Source organism: Danio rerio, chromosome 4, assembly GCF_049306965.1.
Source record: "Danio rerio strain Tuebingen ecotype United States chromosome 4, GRCz12tu, whole genome shotgun sequence".
NCBI classification, from domain to species: domain Eukaryota; kingdom Metazoa; phylum Chordata; class Actinopteri; order Cypriniformes; family Danionidae; genus Danio; species Danio rerio.
The window spans coordinates 60,353,921-60,374,839 of NC_133179.1; the positions used below are offsets into that span (position 1 = coordinate 60,353,921).

Below are 20,919 nucleotides of genomic sequence, written 5' to 3' on the forward strand. Positions count from 1 at the left end.
ACTCTGGCACAGACGCCCAGTCTGCACGCTGGAATACACGCTATTATGTCATGGCCGTGACGCAGCTTCAAAAATTCGTTTCAAACAGGAAGTACGAATTTGCTTGAAATAACGCAAAAACAACCAATTTACACTTTTTAGTGAAATATAGGTGTCCTAATAGTGTTTTTAGCAGTGTGGGACACATATACGACTGTCAACAGGTCAAAAAATGTGTTTTGGTGTTTCGTGACCCTTTAATCTAAACATTTTAATACAATTTTGTTTCATATAAATTGTTGTCTCTTATTATCTGTTCCACGTTTCCTGCCATTCTTTGGCAATATCTTCAGTGATAATATTAAATTTACCTTTACTTAAAGAAGCATTAAAGGAGTAGTTCACATAAAAATTACAATTCTGTAATTTACTCATCCTCCACTCGATCCAAACCTGTTTGTAATGATCTCCATCCTCCCTATCCTTAAGTCACCACTAGAGGGCAACGCCTATAAATTGCCCAGTAATTTGGGCTTAGTAGCTTTCCCTCCAGCACCTCATAATCAGCATTGGCCGGTGTGCAACAGGTGTTTGTTGCCTCACGCTGAAAAATAAATATGAGCAGCATACTCTAGCAGATAAACGAATGAGAACAATTTAGCTCCCCCTTTATGGCAAAGCGGAACGAGGTATGTTTGTTTGTTTAATTGTTTGCTGGTTCTTTGTTGTTTATTGAATTGTGCACTGTGTTTGAATGGTGCACTGTGTTTGTATTGTGAATGTCAGTGTATATTATGCTTTACGTTCTTGTGATTGTTTACACTGTGTTTTTTTTTGGTTTGTGTAGTTTTACAGTGTTCTTGTCAACACTGTGACAAGTGAAGCATTTCAGTGTTTCATACTGTTAAAATAAATCACCGTGCAAGCATCTCTGCCTCCTTCTTTGATGCCATGGGGCTGCTACACTGTGTGAGTTTCTTCTGCTGAAATGAAGAGAATAGGCTACAGGGTCAAAAAGCAGCCACTATATGGTTCAACAGCTCCTACTTTTTACATGGCTGCTTTTTTCAACATTTTCTGCAGTGTTGGGAGTAATGCGTTACAAAAGTAATGTATTACAGTAATGTATTACATTTTCCTGTAACGCAGTAGTGTAAGACATTACTAATACATTTTTAGTAATATTTTACTCGGTACATGTTCAGTAATGCGTGCGTTACAACACACTTTTCGCCCGCAAGACATTAACAAATAAAAAATACCGCAGTTCTAATTCCTGTTCGTGGCTAGAGAATATATGCGCGTGCTGTCATTAATCTCCCTCTGACAATGGGACCTTTTTACTTTGAACGCGGAATGATTTCAGCTTCTGAGCTCAAGGTCCGGGGCTATTGGCTCAGCCCGGTTTGCAGTACGCGCAGCGGAAAAGCGGCAAATAGATGAAAATGGCAGAAGACAGTGCATTCGCAAGACGGACGTAAGTGCATATGGCGTTATTTCACTGACAAATGTCGTAAGCTCATTCATGTAATACGAGCGAGTGAACGTGCCGGTTTCCTCTGTGGACAAAACTCCTCGCGTTCACTCAACACTGGCTGGGCTGCTCACGTGCTAACGACCTGCTCTCGCTCCATCAGATGATGCAGACTCACAATCTGCCTTGTGTTTCCTCTTCCTTTCGTTTTGTTGCTCTCCAGAGATCCTCCTATTTAATTGTTATCCCAAGAATTTTTATATGGTTTATATATTGCTACACTATTTACCTACAGGTTAAGATAAATTCTATAATAAATACTAGTGTTTTTGAGTGTAAGGTATACTGCCTATGTTTTAGGCTAGTATTTACAATGAATGCTTAAGCATACTGTCGTATTAAGAATAGTGAACTCGTAAAATTAAATATAAAGTGTAGTTTTACTACAGTAAAGTGTGGTGAATTGTAGTACAATATACCCCATATTGTAAAAAAAAAAAAACTACAGCACTGGATCATTTGTTTATATTACACTTGTTGTTTTACCATAGTAACTATAGTATTAACGCAACAGGGTAATTTAAGTACTTAATCACAATATGTGTGTTCAGGGGCCCTGTGGAACAGCTTCTTCTCAAAATGAAGATGATGGCAGGGAAAATGTCCTCCACAACCTCATCAACAATGTAGAAGAGAACAGACACTAGTTCACTTTATTTTAGTTGCCATAAAAAAATGTGATTAATAATGAGATTTATTTGAAGAGTGAATAGTACAGTAGGCTATAATACCTTATCAAGTGTTTCTATTAGTTACATTTCTGCTTGCGTTAGTTTTTATTTTTGTCTAAACGTTTTTTATTTGATTAGTATGGTGCACCTTTTGGATGTTTAATAAATGTTTTGTGTTTAAAGGGTGTTTAAAACTGGAAATATCTCATCATATAACATACAGCCAAAAATTTTATGTTTTATTAGATTAAAAATTATAAGTCTATTTTAGTATTTTGGTTATTGTTAATAAATAGTGTACTAATATAAATCATATCAAAAAGCTCGAAAGGAAGAGGGAACACAAGACACAATTTGTGAGTCTGCATATAATCTCACAAAGAGAGCAGTGTAATGAGAGCACGCAAAAAAATTGTGCGTGAGCTGTGCATATTTGAGAGATCGTGAGAATTTGTGCGCGAGCAGCGTATGTGAGAGCTCGCAAGCAGTTTTGTCCACAAACAGGAAATCGGTGCACAAACTTTATACTGAGAAAGCTGTTCATCATGCTCACTTTGTGCAGGACGGTTTTGTGTTGTAAACCACTTGAATGTAAAGTAAATACAATAATGGCAACAATAAGAAAAGAAACAAAATCTGCATTTTGTCATGGCATTGGAGTTTACATATCGGCCTGTTGTGTCTAATATGAATATAGCTAAGCCATTCACAGATATTGCCAGATAATCACTTTACCTCTACCATACTTTTAACAGATCATTTGTAATTCTGGCTGTCCTCCTTTCTTGCATTTTCTTGAGCCTTCACATTTCCAATTGTATACTATATTGTTAGTAGCCTGGAGAGGTCAGTCTGATACATCATTCTGATACATCAAATCACTTTCTACTAGATGTAAAATGCTCATTATAGAACATTATAGAATTTTATAATGTTAATTTCTAATTCTGTAGTTATTTTGATGAAAGTAACTAAAAAGTAATATAAGAGTAATGTAACTATTTACAATTCTGAGACAGTAATATTGTAAGGTAAGGGATTACATTTAAATAACAGTAATTAGTCATCTGTAATGTATTACAGTTTGGAAGTAACTTGCACAACACTGATCCTGAAATATTACTGGCCCCACTGACATGAATATTCATGAGATTCTCCTGATTGTGGGCGTGTCCTCAAGACAACACAAACCACTGGAGCTGAAGATTTCTGTGCAGCTTCTCTGAGCACGAGTAAGTTGAAGCAGGATTTAGAGAAAGTTTTAAAAAAACAAATGAGTATTGGAGCTATAAAATAAGAATATAGATAACATTATGGGTCTATATATGAATACAGCACTTACAGATCTCTAAAGGACACTTTACAATAAGACCTACATTAGATCAGTCAGTACTGGAACTGATATAACAAGCAACTCAAGATGATCAGGATGCTGAAACTAGCACAGAATATTACTGTTAGACACGAAATTAGCTGAGCCCAGTGAATATACAAGGGAGAATCACATCAAGTGTTAATAAAGATGAAAAATCAAGAGAAAATAAGACTTTAACTTCAGCTGAAATGTTGTTTTATTCAATATCTCATTTGACTTTACATTAAAATTCAGTTTTCTTTATCAAATACAAACTCATACACACGACAATATCCAGTGAAATGCTTATACGACCAGCCATGACCTTAAACACAACAAGATTATAGATGAGAAATAAATTACTGAATGAAATAAGAAATAAAATATAGACAAACTTTAGTCATAGGAAATATATCTGTAGAGAATAAAATCAACACATTAAACCCTGCGGCTATACAACTGTAGAGAACTTTAGCTGTAGACTGACTCCATGTACAGTGACACCATAACTGACCTGAACTAGAATACACACAGAGATGTGTGTGTGTGTGTGTGTGTGTGTGTGTGTATGTGTGGCTGAATGTGCAGATGTGTCCACAGACGTGCTGAATGTGTGTGTGCTGTGTGTGTTGTGATTGAGAGAGCGCTTGGTCTGTGTTCAGTATCTCCTCAGTGTCTCTGTGTTGGTCTTGATGGAGCAGAAGTCTTTATTTCTCTGAGCACAGCAGGAAAGCTTCAGCTAAACTGTGTGTTTTCCTACTTTAGTCAATCCAACACAGAAAACTCCTCATCTACTCAAGAGTTACAGGCTTATTACTGGACACAGACATTACTGAGCTTGATTTATTTGCTTTATTAAGCATTATTAATCCACAGTTGTGCTTGTGAACATCAGTTAATGCACTGAGAGTCAACAAGAACTAACAGAGAACAACTTTACTGTCATCAACTAACATGAACAGATCAATAAATACTGGAATAAATGTGTTTTTATTGTTCAGTTCAAGTCAAATCATGAAGAAGAAGAAGATCAGAAGAGCAGAAACAAACGTCACACTTCATTTCTCCTTTATTCATTGAGCTGCTGGATTTCTCTACAGTTGATTCAAGACACACACACACACGCACACACATACACACGCACACACAAACACACACATGCACGCACGCAAGCACACACCATCTCACTGCCACTGACTGCTCCTGCAGAGGATTCTGGGTAAATCTCTCATCAGTCTTCAGCTCAGTTTCACTGATGATCCAGGATAAAGCCCAAACCCAGGGCAGAGCGGCTCAGTGAATGTGGTCTGGACTGAGTGGATGAGGCTCATTGTGTCTCTATAGATGTTGTAGAAGATCAGAGTTCCTACACTGTGATCCACAAACACTCCTATTCTCCTGCTGAGCGCCTTCACTGGGAGATCAGTGCGTGTGTTATTGTGCCAGAATGAGAAACTGGAGCGAGAGCATATCAAACTCCAGGACTGAGCATTACCTCCAAACCAACACTCATCACTTCTTCTCTTCCTCCTGATGCTCTTATATGACACTGATATTTCCACACCATGATCTTCTCCACTCCAGTCAATCTCCCAGTAACAGCGTCCACACACACTCTCTCTGCACAACACCTGAAGACAATAATAACCATCAAATCTGTCGGGATGATCAGGATACGGCTGATTCTCTCTCACACTCTTCACCTCTCTGTTCTCCTCAGAAAGAATGAGTTGAGTGTGTGCTGTGTTTGGATCCAGAGTGAGGAAACAGACATCTGAACACAAGAACACACATTTATAACCACAGCTGTGTGTGTGTGTGTATGTGAATGTGTATGTGTGTGTCTGAAAGAGAGAGAGAGAGAAGGGGGGGGGGGTGTGTTTGTGTGTGTGCGTGTGTATGTGTGTTTGAGAGAGAGAGAGAGAGGGAGTATGTGTGTGTTTGTGTGCATGTGTTCACTGCTGTGTGTGTGTGTGTGTGTCTGATTGTGTATGAGTGTGTGCGTGTGTTCACTGATGTGTGTGTGTGTGTGTAAGAGGGAGAGAGGGAGTGTGTGTGTGTGCATGTATTCACTGCTGTGTGTGTGTGCGAGTGTGTGTGTGTGTATGCATGTGGTCACGGCTGTGTGTGTGTGTGCGAGTGTGTGTGTTTGTGTGTCCATGTGGTCACTGCTGTGTGTGTGTGAGTGTGAGAGAGAGAGGAAGTGTGTGTGTGTGTGTGTGTGAGAGAGTTAATGTGTGTGAGAGAGGGTGAATGCATGTGTGTGAGTGTGTATGTCTGATTGTGTGTGAGCGTGTGAGAGAGAGACAGAAGGGAGCGTGTGTGTGTGTCTGATTGTGTGAGTGTGTGCATGCGTGTGTGTATTTGAGAGAGTGTGTATGTGTGTGTGTGTGTGTGTGAGCATGCGAGAGAGAGACAGAAGGGAGCGTGTGTGTGTGTCTGATTGTGTGAGTGTGTGCATGCGTGTGTGTGTTTGAGAGAGTGTGTGTGTGTGTGTGTGTGTGTGTGTAGTTCTACATTTGCGTGGTCCTGCTGTAATCCTCTTCTCTCCTCCATGATCCAGACTGTAAACACACACACAGATTGACATTCAGTCAGTACACACACACACACACAACACGCACACACACAGACACACACTCAATAAGACACATGGAGTGTGTGCTGAATGCTGGATTGTGATTCGCTGATCTCAGTGCATTAATAACTGCAGTAAAACAACATGAGTGTGTGTGGAGCTGTCAAATCAGCTTCTGAATGACACACAGAGCTTTTAGATCAGATGTGGAAACAGAAAACAGAATGGAAACAGAAACAGACAGATAGAAAGACTGAAGGATTCATTCAATGATCAATTGACAAAAGTGCAGCACAATAATAAAGCAGAATTCAGTGTTAAATGACTTGAAATATGATGAAAATTTTCATCTTCTGTCAAATGCCTCTTCATTATCTCCAAACAGACTCAGAACGTTCGAGGTAACAGAAGTAACCCTTCGTTCCCCGAGGAGGGAATGGAAGTGCTATAAGTGGATTTGATTTGAAAATCCACGAAATGGGAGGATTCGGTTCAGAAGCCGCTTGTCTGAAAGAGTATTGAACGGGCTAATGAATGCAATGAATTGGCAGCGTAAGCTTGCACAGGTGTGCTTCATTGCCAATTATCCCAGCATATAAGCACACCTGGAGCGAGCAAACGCCATCCTTTTAAGCTGAAGAGACATTCATTATGGCGACGGAGTATAGCACTTCCGTTCCCCTCCTCGGGGAACGAAGGGTTACTTCTGTAACCTCGAACGTTCCCCTTCGATTGGGGAACTTCAGTGCTATTAAGTGGATTTGATCTTTGTGAAAATCCACGAAATGGAAGAACTATGGAAAGCACCATAATGACTGCACCTTACCAACGCCCCCGATGAGGGGATAGTCAAGCAAGCGTGGCGGAATAAGCATACGGAACCGTGGCGGAATAAGCATATGGAATCGCCTAGTGGGGATCACGCATAGCAGGCACCTATACCCAAAACGCGGGCTGACCAGCGGGCAGACCAACAACGTAGTGGGCCAGCAGGTGACTCCTCCGCTGAGTCAGTGCTGGGGGCCACGGAGGAATCTGCAGGGGTCACCTGACGGGGAACTTTACTGACAGATAAAAAGGCGCACGTACCTCCATGTTAGGGAGAATGGCGCAGCAAGCGTGTTTCAACACCCTACCGAGTTGTTTCCTCAATCACCAAGGGGTTATCTAATAACCTTGGGGAAACCAGCTCCACTCGCAGATTGTAAAACCTTGCAAATGTGTTGGGTGTCGCCCAGCCCACAGCTCTAAAAAGTCTGTTAGAGAGGCGCCGCGTGCGTGCGGCCGAGAGGATGCGAAGCTCCGAGTGGAGTGCGCACGCACTCTCGGGGGACGCGGCTCACCTCGGCTCTGATAAGCGAGAGAATGGCATCCACAATCCAGTGGGAAAACTTATTTCGGTACGGCACTTCCCTGCTGCCGACTGCCATAACAGACGAAGAGCTGCTCAGATGATCTAAACTCTGAGTGCAGTCCGGATAATACGCAAGACGCAATAAAGAAAGGGCTGGGTCTGCCTCCTCCGAGGGCAGCGCTTGCAGGCTTACTACCTAGTATTAAAACGAAGTGGTAGGAACCTTGGGCACATATCGCGGGCGGGGTCTCAAGACGTGAGAAAAAGCCAGCCCAATTACAAGCACGAGTCACTGACCAAAAAATGCCTCCGGGTCCCCGACCCTCTAATCGATATTAACGCGACCAGCAGAGCTGTCTTCAGGGACAGAAAGATACTGAGTCGAAGATTGAAGAGATCTGATGCGGCTTGTGTAGTGAGATCCTAAGAGGGCATGAGAGGGGGCGGGGTGGATTAACTCGCGTGTATTGCCACGCTCGACCTTCGAACGCAAACCGCAGAAACTGGCGGTGGCGTGGAAGAATGGAGACATGGAAATACGCGTCCTTCAGGTCTATGGCTGCAAACCAATCCCGAGGACGAACGCATTAGAGAATGCGCCTCTGTGTGAGTATTCTGAACGGTAGCTTGTGCAGACAGCGATTCAAAACGCGCAGAATGATTGGTCATGACCCACCGCTCTTTCTGGGTACGATGAAGTATGGGCTGAAAAACCCACTCTCCATCTCGGCTGGAGGAACTGGCTCGATTGCACCCTTCGACAGGAAGGGGAAGCAATCTCCTCTCGCAAGACAGGGGCGGACAGGGGGTTGACCCTGGTGAGATACACGCCCGTGAACTTGTGGGAGGGAGGGGGGGGGGCTTACTGACTGAATCGCGTAACCGAGTCTGATTGTGCATATGAGCCACCGCGAGGGGCTGGCCCGCGCTAACCAGGCAGGCAGAGCCCTCGCTAATGGATTCACCACTACAATCGCTGACGTACCAGCGGTGGAGCAGCGCGGAGTGGGTGTGCTGATCCAGGAAACGCGAGGGTCCCGCGGAAGAGCTGGAGGAGAACGATTCGCTCTGGCTCCGCACCCTGACTCCGGAAAGGGGGCTGGAGGGCTGAGGGAAAGAAGACCGTCCCCCCAGCACTTGTGAGCCACTGGCGAAGCACGTAGAACCTGCGAGCCAGAAGGCAGCGCGTCCCGGACTGGCAAGGTTCGTGCTGTCACATCCGGGGAAGGGAAAAAGTGCTCTTTCATTGATGTTTTCATGGCAGTATAAAAGTGCCATTGGAAATAGGGCCCCGCCCTCCAGCGGGGAAAGAGCAAGTTTCCTCTTCTCCAGATGGCTTGTCCCAGGGACGCTTCGTGGTCCGTTGCCGGACTTAGCGGTGTTCTGGGCAGGGGGGCTTGCTGCTTCCGAGGTGCCCGACGCACTCGTTTCGCCAGAGGCGTGTGCGGGGGCGGAGCAGCTCTCATAGGCGGGCACCTTTGGCGAGGAGCAGGTATGAATGGCACGGCGGGCGGAGCGGGCTACGGACCGCCGATAAGACATCACCCATCAACTGCTCTCTCACCGCCTTGAATTCCTGGGTGAATTCACAGACGGTGTCGCCGAACATGGCTTGGGATATGGGAAAGTGAAAAAAGCGGACTTTGTCGACTTCGCGCATATCAGCCAGGGGTGGCGCTCCTGGATCACTAATGTGGACATCGTCCTCCCCAAGGCACACGCAGCGGACTCAGTAGTCCGAAGAGCTAAGTCGGCGGCGGTGCGGAGCTCGTAAGCCTGGGTTGGACCCACCCTTGTGCAGCTCGGCCTGCACCTGCGCTTGGTAGCGCTGGTAGGTGGCTATCGAATGCAAGGCGGAAGTAGCCTGGCTCACAGCTATGTAAGCTCTAGCTCCGAGGGAGGCAGATAACTTACAGGCTTTGGATGGGGGACGAGGCGGACCCTGCCAAGATGAGGCGCCGCGCGGATTGACCGCCATCGCGCACTTAACCTGAGAAATCGCCACATACCCCCTTGCTGTTCCACCGTAAAGAATGGTTAGGGTGGAGGGACACGCAGCACGAGCAGAGAAAAGTGCTCTTCAAGACCGCGTGAGCCTACTGTGCACCTCCAGGAAGAATGGAATGCCCCTCTAGTCGGTCCGGCCGCGGAGCTGGGGGATAAACCATCTCCAACCCACGGCCGAAGCAGCCCTGGAAAGCACGGCTAACATGTCCGTTTCAGGATCCGTAGTGACAGCGCTCTCCTGCCCGGAGGGGGTGAGCGGGTCTGGATCATCATCGGACAATGAAAGCCCATCCTCCGATGCCGCGGTGGACGTCTGGTCTCCGGTGTCATCGGGCGTAAGGGCTACCATCTGTTAGACGGATTGCTTCCCCCGCCCGAAGCTTGGATGGAGTGCTTAGAGGAGCGGGAGGTCCGCGGGCCCGTGGTCGACGGATTATCTCTCGCTGAAACCCTCAGATCTGCCCGAGTGCCCGCTGCAGAGCAGGGGACAACTGGGGTGGTTCGCCCTTTTGCAAAGGCTAGCCGCGATCTTTACTGCGATACAGTCATGGCATCGCAATGACGACATAAACTGCCCGCGAGCAGCGCATTTACATGCTGGACCCCCCAGGCATGCAACGCAGTGCCCATGCCCATCATCTGAGGACAGGAAACCACCGCATCCAGAGACACACAGTCGGAGCGCCGTCCTGAAAAGGACGTGCTGCACGACTGTGTTGCTCTTTCTGTGAAGTTTGCAACTTTATACACACCGCTCTGGAGGACCGGACCCAAAGAACGCCAGGCAAGGGAGAAACCCAGCTCGACCGTCTGCCGCTGCGTGTACACACTCTGGACCGGGAGAAGCACTCGTTCGCTCAGAATCGCTGGATCACAGCAGGAGGAACCCTCATCAACTTGATCAGAAAGTCTCTCAAGCGAAAAGGATGGTGTTTGCTCGCTCCAGGTGTGCTTATATGCTGGGATAATTGGCAATGAAGTACACCTGCGCAAGCTTACACCGCCAATTCATTGCCATTTATTGGCCCGTTCAATACTCTTTCAGACAAGCGGCTTCTGAACCGAATCCTCCCATTTCGTGGATTTTCACAAAGATCAAATCCACTTAATAGCACTGAAGTTCCCGAACCGAAGGGGAACTCAATCATTCTGAGCTGAGAGTGTGTGATTAGTGATATGAGACTTTCTGGAGTCACTCATTTACACATTTACACATTCACAACTGTGATGACAAATTTGATTCACTGTGGAGCTCAAAGACAAACACTAGTACTGTGTGTGTGTGTGTGTGTGTGTGTGTGTTATATACTACACATTCTGTAAATGCAGATATTTAAATGTTTTTATGCTTTTAGAAGAATATATTTTCAGTTTTTTGTAATAAATGTTCATTTGTCATGAATTCTTCCTGCAGTTAAGTGTGTATAAAACACAAACAGATGATTAAGAAAATAGATTAAATATTTTTGTTGTCTGAAAGAAGGGTGGTTCTTTAATTTAATATATAATATGGTCAGATATTCCTGTCCAAAGATTATTCAGATTATTCTGTCACATTTAAGTAATAATCACAAAAACAAATAAATGAAAATGTCTGTCAGGAAAGAGTTAAGAGCATTCAGCGTTATGACATCAAGGATGCTCCACATACTTGAGTTTGTCCAGTGTGTAGTTTGGATCCTCCAGTTGTTCAGAGAGCAGCTTGACTCCTGAATCTCCTGGATGATTGTAGCTCAGATCCAGCTCTCTCAGGTGTGAGGGGTTTGAAGTCAGAGCTGAAGACAGAAAACCACAGCCTTCCTCTGTCACCATACAGCCAGACAATCTACAAACACAGCAATAGTCCACATCACACAGTTGGACAATCACACATCTCTTTGTGTTGTGAAGATGCTGACTGCTGTTTCTGCTCATGTCAACAGCAGTGATGAACACACACATCCTGATTAGCTCTCCTTATTGATCAAGCCCTCGCATCAGCAAACACACTAACACACTCAACAAGGACTCGACATCATCTGTAGAAGTGTACAGAGAAATAGTTCATAAGACATCACATGAAGCTGTAAAGTCTGCTGTGAGGAATAAGACACACTTGACCTCAGAAGGAAATCTTTGAGTATAAAGTGTAATTGAAAATAACCTGATTTCCATTATTTATCTTTAGATCATCTTTAGATCATATTTATTTTATATTTTGGACAATATTGTAAATAAAGTAAACACACACAAACTCAATCTCTTGGTGTCTTTGTCTCCTGTCTGACAGTCACTAGAGCTGTAGTCAATCCACCTTTGTAGAGTGCAAATATTAACAAGGCCAAGACACTTCAGTTTAGATAATAAGATTGTCATGAGGCTTTTATATGATTTCAGCAAAACTGCAAACTGTACAAACATTAACCTAAACATTCAAATATAAACAAAAAATAATATAAACATATAAAACATGAGTACAGAACTTATAGGCAATTAATCTAAATAATTATAAATACAGTCATATTTCTGTCTATCAGAAAAAGAATTAGATGATTTAGCATTTGTATTTTACTCGGTAATGCTTTTGAATATATTTGCCTTTACACACAGACTTGTATAGATGTGAATACAATCACACCCATATAAATTGCCAATCTGCCAATACACTGAGATAACCCAATATGTAACTCTCTTTTTGTAGTTCCTGTTGAGTGGACAGTCATTTACCTCAGTGTCTCCAGTTTACAGTGTTGACTCTTCAGTCCATCAGAGAGAAGCTTCACTCCTGAATCCTGCAGGTCATTGTTACTCAGGTACAGCTCTCTCAGCACACAGTTTGAGGATTGTAGAGCTGAAGACAAACTCTCACAGCACTGAACAGTGAGATTACAGCTCTGTAGCCTGTGTAGAGGACAAACACAATATTTATGTGGTCATCTGGGACCTCATTGATTAACAATGCACACTCATATAAAGGACACCAGCTTTCACCCTTATAGTTGTATGTACTAACAGTAGTGTAGCATGATATACCGATATTATAAAAGTATAGCGATACCCTAGCTCTCAAAACAATACAATTCTGAATTTTTTTAGTACTGGTATTTTTAAGTGACAGCTGTAGTTGTGAGTGCTCGTCAATAGAGGGCTGTGTCAGAGCTGTGTGCTTCTTCTACGGCAGGGGTCTTAAACTCGTGGTCTGATACTCACAGGACGATAGTTTGTGGGCCCCGGCTTAATTTGAAAGTTTAATGTCAGTGTGGCCCGCGGGTTGAATATGTACGACACTTTACAGTGTTGTGTGTGGAGCTGAACGAGCCCACCACTCACAGTGGGGTATATGGCTCTCTGGGGCGGGACATCAGCTGAACATGACGCAGGCAGAGGAACATTTTCCAATGAGTGAAAGTTACAGCAGCGTTGCCTTGGAGTGTTTTCCTCTGTGCCTGCTGACTGCCTTGTTTCTGTTGGGCACATGCAGACATTCATCCCAGTGTGCTTCATTCACAACACTTTAAAAAAGTTGTGTAAGCTGCCAGCCAGCAGGACTTGTATATAAATCAGGGCGATTACAAAGAGCGGAGCAAACACCGTCTCTCTCACTCACTGATACAGAGTTCAGCGCTTATAGACAGGGATGAGGAGGAAGGGAGTTCAACAGCAGGTGTGTTGGCTGGTGCTGAGCCAGAGAAAGACGCATCATTTCATCACAATTATGCAGTGTGTTAACCCCCCAATGCTTATTTTATGTTTTAGATAAACATTTACATGTCAATACAAAAACAAACACTAGTAAAACAAGAAATTTAGAGTTTTTGAAACACAAGAAAGTCTATGGAAGTCCAACAATCCATTCAAATGTAAAAATCCATTCAAACATAAATAATTAATGAATTAAAACAGAAAAACAAAACTAAGTGAAAGGGCTACATCTGTCACACAGCGCTATTGCCGCTGCAGTGTGTTACGTGACAAAGATGACGCGTCGCCATGGAAACATTAAAGGGTGAACATTCTAAAATAACGATCGCCTAGCAAAACTGACTCCTGGATCCAACATATTTTAAATCCACCAGCAAAAGGTAGTAAAGCAGCTGTAGGGACTCAGTAATATTCTTAGCAGAGTTAAAAATCAGCAGTTTGGAAGCCTCATTGTGCCCCCTTCATCTCCTTCTTAATTAATTATCTTAATTCCAATACACTTTTCTTTCCCCTTTATAAAACAAAGGACGTGTTGTTGCCACTGGTTATTGAGTAATGGTCCATCGGGAAATCTGGCCATTTTGCCCCTCACAGGACTACATGAATTAACTCTTACACCCAAAGAAAAAAAGACATGTGTGTCTCTCTGGGTGCGTGATCTCCCGCCCCTTTTCCTGTTCAGAGTAAATAGCTCCCTTATTGTCTCGGCACTAAAGCCTGCGCGATCTTCGGACATTTGATGTTTAAAAGTGTGTTTTGCTTTAATGTTTTATTGCTAATAGTTGTGTATGTTTTACTATGTATGTAAGCAAGTGTATTCACTAAAGGGTGCATGTAAATTAAACATTGTAGCATGTGTTACGCATGTAATTAACTATATTTGATAAAAGCTGTGATGTCTGGTGTCAAACTGAAGCTATGAGGCTCAAGAGAACATTGGTCTAAATGAAAAACTGTATCTGCAGATATTAGTTAATTACAGAGCTTCATATAATTTTTGATAACAGTAAGTAAAGTTTTATGCCCAAGTGTGATCACGGGTCTCCCACTCCCGGGGCGTAGACAACCAGGGAAAAGAGAGGCGTGGTCTCGCTCAGTAGCCAAGGCTATTGGACAGTAACAAAGTGGGCTGGGCTAAACTCTGCCCACTATAAAACTTTACTGATGTAAACTTTATTTTTTTTTTTTGCTTTGGCTTCACGAGGGGTTTCTACGCACAAACTTTGCGCTGCATGCTTCCTGTCTTTACAACATGCCTGCCGGACTTCGCTCTTAAAAGAACTACCCGTATAAAGCCTGTGTCTGTCCGCCGTTACATCACTACGGCAACGAGAACTCATTCACAGGAGCTCACGCTGCTTCTGTGTACATTCGCGACTCAGTCTGACCCTGTTCTGCTCCTATAACCGCTTTTCCTTGAACACTCAGACGCAGCCCATCCAGCAATAAGGTCAGTCACTCAACTTCTCTGAACTCTGACTTCCTAAGTCTTGTAATTCTGCCAAGGAGCAGGTCATTGAAGGAATCCCTATTCCACAAACTTCTTGCGTGCTGACGTCACACTCTCCATCACCGGGACAGGGAGTCCCACCCTGCGGAAGACGAAGGAAAACCCTCTCCAACGAAGGACATCCCAGCCAAGTCAACGCGCTGCAACCATTCAGCTTGCCGGGGTTTCCCTTAACCAGCTGACGGGTGAGACTGGTCCTCAAAACACAAGTAAATACAAACCAAATATCCACTCCTTGCTTAAGCTGGTGTTAGGTTTAAGCAGTCAGATTCTCTGCTTGGTGGTTTTCTCAGGTTGCAATGCTAAGAACTTAGCTAGTGCGAGACGTTTGGGACTCTTAGTTGTTCATCCTCAGTCATTCACTCATTCCTGAACAATGTGTGTGTGTCTGTATGTTTGTCTGTTTTACGCAGAGTAGTTTACTGTGTGTATAGCTTGATAAACTTGCGTTTCATTTTAAGATCCTTGTTGGAGTTTCTAAGTTACTGCGTCAGCTATATGGTCTTGCTACCTCGCTTGTGTAAATACTGAAATCCTGTTTTATAATTTTATAGTTGGCCACGTAATAACATACCATAGATTTACTAAAGATGAAGTTACGCTGCTTACTTCTGTTAGGGTGGACCAATAGATGACGTAAGTGTACATGTTAACCTATTTCTGACTGTGAGCCAGTCATTTGAATCTTCTGATTTGAATCCCCGAGAATTAATTTGAAGAATTAGCTTATAAGCTAATTCTTAGAGTACGGGACATATAAGATGGTCTGGATTCTTACAGTTGTTACAAAGTTTTGGTGGATCTCAGAATTGCAGAGATTTGAATCCTAATTTAATGCCAGGAAATTTAAAATAAGAGACTAACTTGTGTTTCTGTCACCCCGATATGACTGTGGACACACTATACTACACACAGATCTGTCCAAACTGCTTACCACAGATGATTTTCATCATAGGTGCCCTTTAAGTTCACCCAAACATTTACCCAAACATTAGCCTTAAGTAGTTCCAAACCTTTATGAGCTTCTTTATTCTGTTGAACACAAAATATTTTTAAGATGAAAAACATCAGCCTTTGACCTTCATAAGTCGATGATTACAGGTTTCCATCTTTCATCAAAATATTTTATTTAAATATAACCACTTAAGGGAGAGTAAAACAGTAAACTTTCATTGTTGGGTAAACTATGCCTTAAACAACCACTGCCAATACATTAATCTGAATATTATTAAAAACTATCTGAAATATTAAATAATAAACAATTATTCACAGCATTTTCAAGTGCTGACAATAACAACACTGTACACATTCATAAACATGATATATTGTATTATTTAATATCAGAAAATGTCTACTTAAATGAAAGAAGGACTTTGACTTACAGAGCTCTTTTGGAGGATTTGATGACTGCTGATAGTCTGATGAGACACTCGTCTGATCTCTGGAATTTCTGAAGCTCAAACTCCTCCAGCTCCTCCTCTGAGGTCAACAACACAAAGACCAGAGCAGACCACTGGGCAGGTGAAAGGTCAGCAGATGACAGACTTCCTCCACTGAGGTGAGACTGAATCTCTTTCAGCAGAGTTTGGTCGTTCAGTTCATTCAGACAGTAGAACAGATTGATGGATCTCTCTGCAGACAGATTCCCTTCAAGTTTCTGTTTGACATAAGCAATTATTTCCTCTTTGCTCTGGTCTCTATCATCCTGCTGTGTCAACAGGCCTCGTAAGAGTTGTCGATTGGACTGGAGTGACAGACCGAGAAGGAAGCGAAGGTAAAGGTCCAGATGTCCATTCTCACTTTCCAGAGCCTTGTCCACTGCGGCCTTCAGGAAATCAATCATGGACTCATCTCTACTTTTTTCTGCTTGTGTCTTGTCGCTGTCTAGAATCAGATGTTGATAAAGGGCTGCAATGAACTCCTGAATGCTCAAGTGAAGAAAGCAATACATGGTACCAAGAATGATTCCCGTCTCCTCCTTAAAGATCTGGGTACACATGCCTGAGTACACCGATGCCTTATAGACGTCAATGCCACAGTCTTTCAGATCGCTCTCATAGAAGATCACATTGTTTCTTTCCAGCTGCTGGAAGGCCAGTTTCCCCAGTGAAAGGATGAGGTTTGGATCCCAGGAGACATCTGGTGTGTTTTCTCCATCATACTTTCTTCTGCTCTGCTGGATCTGAAAGCGGAGAAAGTGTGTGTACATCTGTGTCAGAGTCTTAGGAGATTCCTGCAGTGTTTCAGCATGAGCCCTGTGTTTCAGTTTCAGTATGTTCTGGAGAACAGTGGCTGAAATCCAGCAGAAGACTGGGATGTGGCACATAATAAAGAGACTCTTTGACTGTTTAATGTGATCAATGATTTCTCTGGCCTGATTCTGATCTGTGAGTCTCTTTCTGAAGTACTCCTTCTTTTGGGCATCATTGAATCCTCGTATCTCTGTCAGCCGGTCGATACAGTCAGCAGGAATCTTACTGGCAGCTGCTGGTCTGCTGGTGATCCAGATGAGAGCAGAAGGAAGCAGATTTCCCTTGATGAGGTTCGTCAGAAGAACATCCAGAGAGACTGCTGAAGATACATCACGACACGTCTCATTACCAGCAAAGTTTAGAGGAAGACGACATTCATCCAATCCATCAAGGATGAACAGGACTTTGAATCGTGTGCTTCTTGTAAGGTTCAGTCCTTTAGTCTCTGGGAAAAACTGAGTTATGAGGTCTTTTAAACTTTGTCTTTCTTTCTCCTTTAAGTTCATCTCTCTGAATGGAAGAGGAAATATGAAGCTGATGTCTTGATTTTCTTTCCCTTCAGCCCAATCCAGAACAAACTTTTGAACAGAGACTGATTTCCCGATGCCAGCAACTCCTTTTGTCAGGACAGTTCTGATCTGCTCATCTTGTTCAGCTGCTTCAAACAAATGTTTGCATTCAACCTGTATCTCTAGTGACTGATGACGTCTGGAAGCAGCTTCAATCTGTCTGATCTCATGTTCAGTGTTGACCTGTTCACTCGCACCCTGAGTGATATAGAGATCTGTGTAGATGTTATTCAGAAGTGTGGAGTCTCCTTGCTGAGCAATTCCTTCAAACACACGTTGATATTTCCTCTTCAGGCTACATTTAAGCTGATTAATGTAGAGCAGCTCATCTAAACACAGGAGCAAGGAAACAGAGAGATTTAGTCTTGACTTATTTGTAAGTGACAGTCTGACAGATTCTTGACAGAGGTCTTACCTTCAAGAGTATCAGCAGCTTGATCTTGCTTCATCTCTCTCAGGAAGAAGAGTGTGAGATCAAGAGCTGCTTCTGTGATTCTGCTTCTGTTCTCTTTAAAGTCTTTTACAAACTCTTGTCTGTTTTTGTCTTGTAAGACTTTCCTAAAGTTTTCCAGTTGATTCTTCAGAAATCTGATCATTTTGCTCTCAAGATTCTATAATTGAAGAAAAGAGAAGAACAATGTTTAAATAAAACATTCATTAACATACAGTTGTACATCCACAAACTACTCAATAAAGAAAAAAAGACATAATATGAGTCGAAGTTGAACGCTTGATTCTGATTGGCTGAAAAACTTTGTAAGGTGTTGTTATTTTCAGATAAACACACAGCTAAAGCAGATTTGGCAGGTTTTGAGCACAACACATTTCCATATCTCTACACTGAATGATTTCAGTAACTTCACAGTCAAACATCACATCAAAACACAACAGAAAGCTTTGGATTTGTGAGAAAACTACACAGCAAATTCATTGGTGTTAAATTTCAAGTGTTGTGGTAATTCAGAGTAAAGTGTTAAAATTCTAGAGTTAGATAAAGGTAAAATAACCCTCTCTGCGTTAGAAGCTGATTTGCCTCCTTGTCATACAGAGTAACATGCATCTACCTTTATAGAAAACCCTTGTATTTGAGAAACTAATCAGAGTGTCTGAAATCTCACCACACCCTCATTCACCTGGCCCTTAAATTAGTCAATTAGTTTAGTCCACTAGACAGAGGGAATGACCACAAATAAGTGAATTCAGACACCTGCTGTTGAACACCTGCAGTTAACAAGCACAATCACTGAGGGAATAAGAAATTGAAGGAAGAAATAAAACTACAGACAGAGCCTCACACCAAACCAACTGAATTAGAACAGAGGATTAAACAACTCCATTAAATAATATTATAAGCATCTTCACTGATTACAGTTTGACTTCATTTCTGTAAGAATATTTTTTTTATTAAAAATATTTCATTTGACCTCACCATCATAGAGATCAGAGGCTGCTTATTTGAGCTCTTGAAGCTTTACTATTATATCCTAATGTTTCTCTGACTGCTATAGCTGTGTTTTTGAAACTCATTAGCTATAGCAAGAAAGGTCAAGAGAAACTATACTGTTTATGCTTAATTGTTATAGATATAATTTCAGGTGTTTATTAAGTTGATTCATAAAGATATGTAAATATAGTTGTATTAAAGCTGCATGGGACAATACAACTGGCAGTCTGCTGCTCTTCATAGAAAATTCAACAAACAATTAGGATGCTATTAATAATTAGAGTGTCATGCACTAAACATTCAAGCTCCAGCTTGCTCTTTATGACACACAGGCATCAAGAATCAGTATATGAACCTCAACCGTGGTTGCTAAAAAAAAAAAAAAAAGCTGCATAGTTCATGCCGCAATGCATGCTGGGTGCCAGCATAGTACAAAGCTCCCAGCATGCATTGCAGCATGAATAAATTATGCAGCTTTATGTTCTTACAATCTCTTTCTTTTCCTTTATTTTGTGTTGTTTTTGGGAGGTGATATTTCAGTAGAGTGTTTTTTTTTACTTGATGTTTATTTTTTTGTTTGTCACCATCATTGAGATTCAAAGACTAATTATTGATGTCTGTGTGTTTTTGAGTTCTGCCATAGATCAAACATTCTTATTGTAAATATTGTTTTTATTTTATATTATTGGAGCTTCAGTGGTTTCATTTATGTATATTATTTATTTCTCACACATAACTAATATGATATTGAATTAGAAAACAAGCAGGAAAGGATGGCTATGATATAATTATAAATCACTTCAGACTAACACTTTAATTTTCTTTCAGCTTTCCATGCTATATGTTTAAATAGTGTAATTAACACTAACTATAGCAGCCAAATTAAAAGATATTTATAGTGAGAAGTTGAAGAGCCCAACTAAAGCAGACTCTGTCCTCCATCATGGTGACTTCAAATTAACAACGGAAATTTCATTAAGAGCTTTTGTTCACATGACAGAAATAAAGTCAAAGGTCAGTAATAGGTGAAGCTCCATGATAAGTTGTTAATTTGATGAGTTTTTTTTTAAAGATGTTGAAAAATAAAAAAAATTTATTGTGTAATTTGTTTTATTTTTATTGATTATTATTTTATTCAGAGTTTTTTTTTTTCTCTGTTGATTTCATCTTTGGTTTTGGCTTGTGTTTTTCTGTCCTTCAGTGATTCTGCTTGTTAACAGTTGTTCATCAATAATTATCAATCCTCCTTTAATTAGACACTTAATTGTCTCATTAACTTCATCACTGTCTGAGTGTTCAGCCCTCTGTAGTGAGGACACTAGTTAGGATTTTGCTCTGGAATTTAAGGCTTACGTGTGTTCGAATGAAAAATACAGACTATGGGATGTATTTTTAACAGAAATATTCTGGAAACTGAATTTACGAATGTAAAATGTTGAAAACAGCAGATTACTGGCAACCACTGCTGCCAGTATTTTGACATACATTTAACAGATATTTTACACAATAAGAGTTTGCTAATTAACACTCTGGGTGTTAAAAATTTTAACACTTTCAAAGGTGTTATTTTAACACTGATAGTGGTTACCATATAAACACTGAGGGAGTGTTAATTTTAACTCTAAGGTAGTTAAATCTACCAAATCTAAAATTTGCAATGTGAGATCGATAAAAAATACAGACTGTTGAATGTGCTTTTAACAGAAATATTCTGTAAACTGAATTTATGAATATTAAAAACAGCAGATCACTGGCAACCACAGCTGCTGGTATTTTTAAGTAAAATCTAAAATTGAAAAAAAAAAAAAGAAAAACAGCAAAACGGTTTTTGTGTCACCATTGTGGAGGATAGTAGCGTCTCTGTTCAAGTCCAAGATGAACTGAGAGTATTTGATGTTATGCTGTATCTTCTTTCTTTTAAAGGTAACTGTGTAGTTACTAATGCAGTCAAAATCTGTTTGCTAATTGCAATCACACATGAAAACA

The 20,919-nt window shown here is 41.8% G+C and overlaps 1 protein-coding gene across 2 annotated transcripts in view; it reads right to left on the reverse strand.

The window, feature by feature from the left end:
• Positions 1-4,376: 4,376 nt before the first annotated feature.
• The window catches only part of LOC137491022 (NLR family CARD domain-containing protein 3-like), a 68,033-nt gene continuing 51,490 nt past the window's right edge, over positions 4,377-20,919 (reverse strand). For both annotated transcript variants that reach the window (XM_073948275.1, XM_068220058.2), the window contains exons 6-11: positions 17,905-18,100; positions 16,051-17,818; positions 12,184-12,357; positions 11,129-11,302; positions 6,056-6,102; positions 4,377-5,312 (exon numbers count right to left, since the gene is read on the reverse strand). In XM_073948275.1, the coding sequence (XP_073804376.1) occupies positions 4,777-5,312; positions 6,056-6,102; positions 11,129-11,302; positions 12,184-12,357; positions 16,051-17,818; positions 17,905-18,100 (2,895 nt within the window). In that variant the 3' untranslated portion in view covers positions 4,377-4,776. The remainder of the gene's footprint in view (positions 5,313-6,055; positions 6,103-11,128; positions 11,303-12,183; positions 12,358-16,050; positions 17,819-17,904; positions 18,101-20,919) is intronic.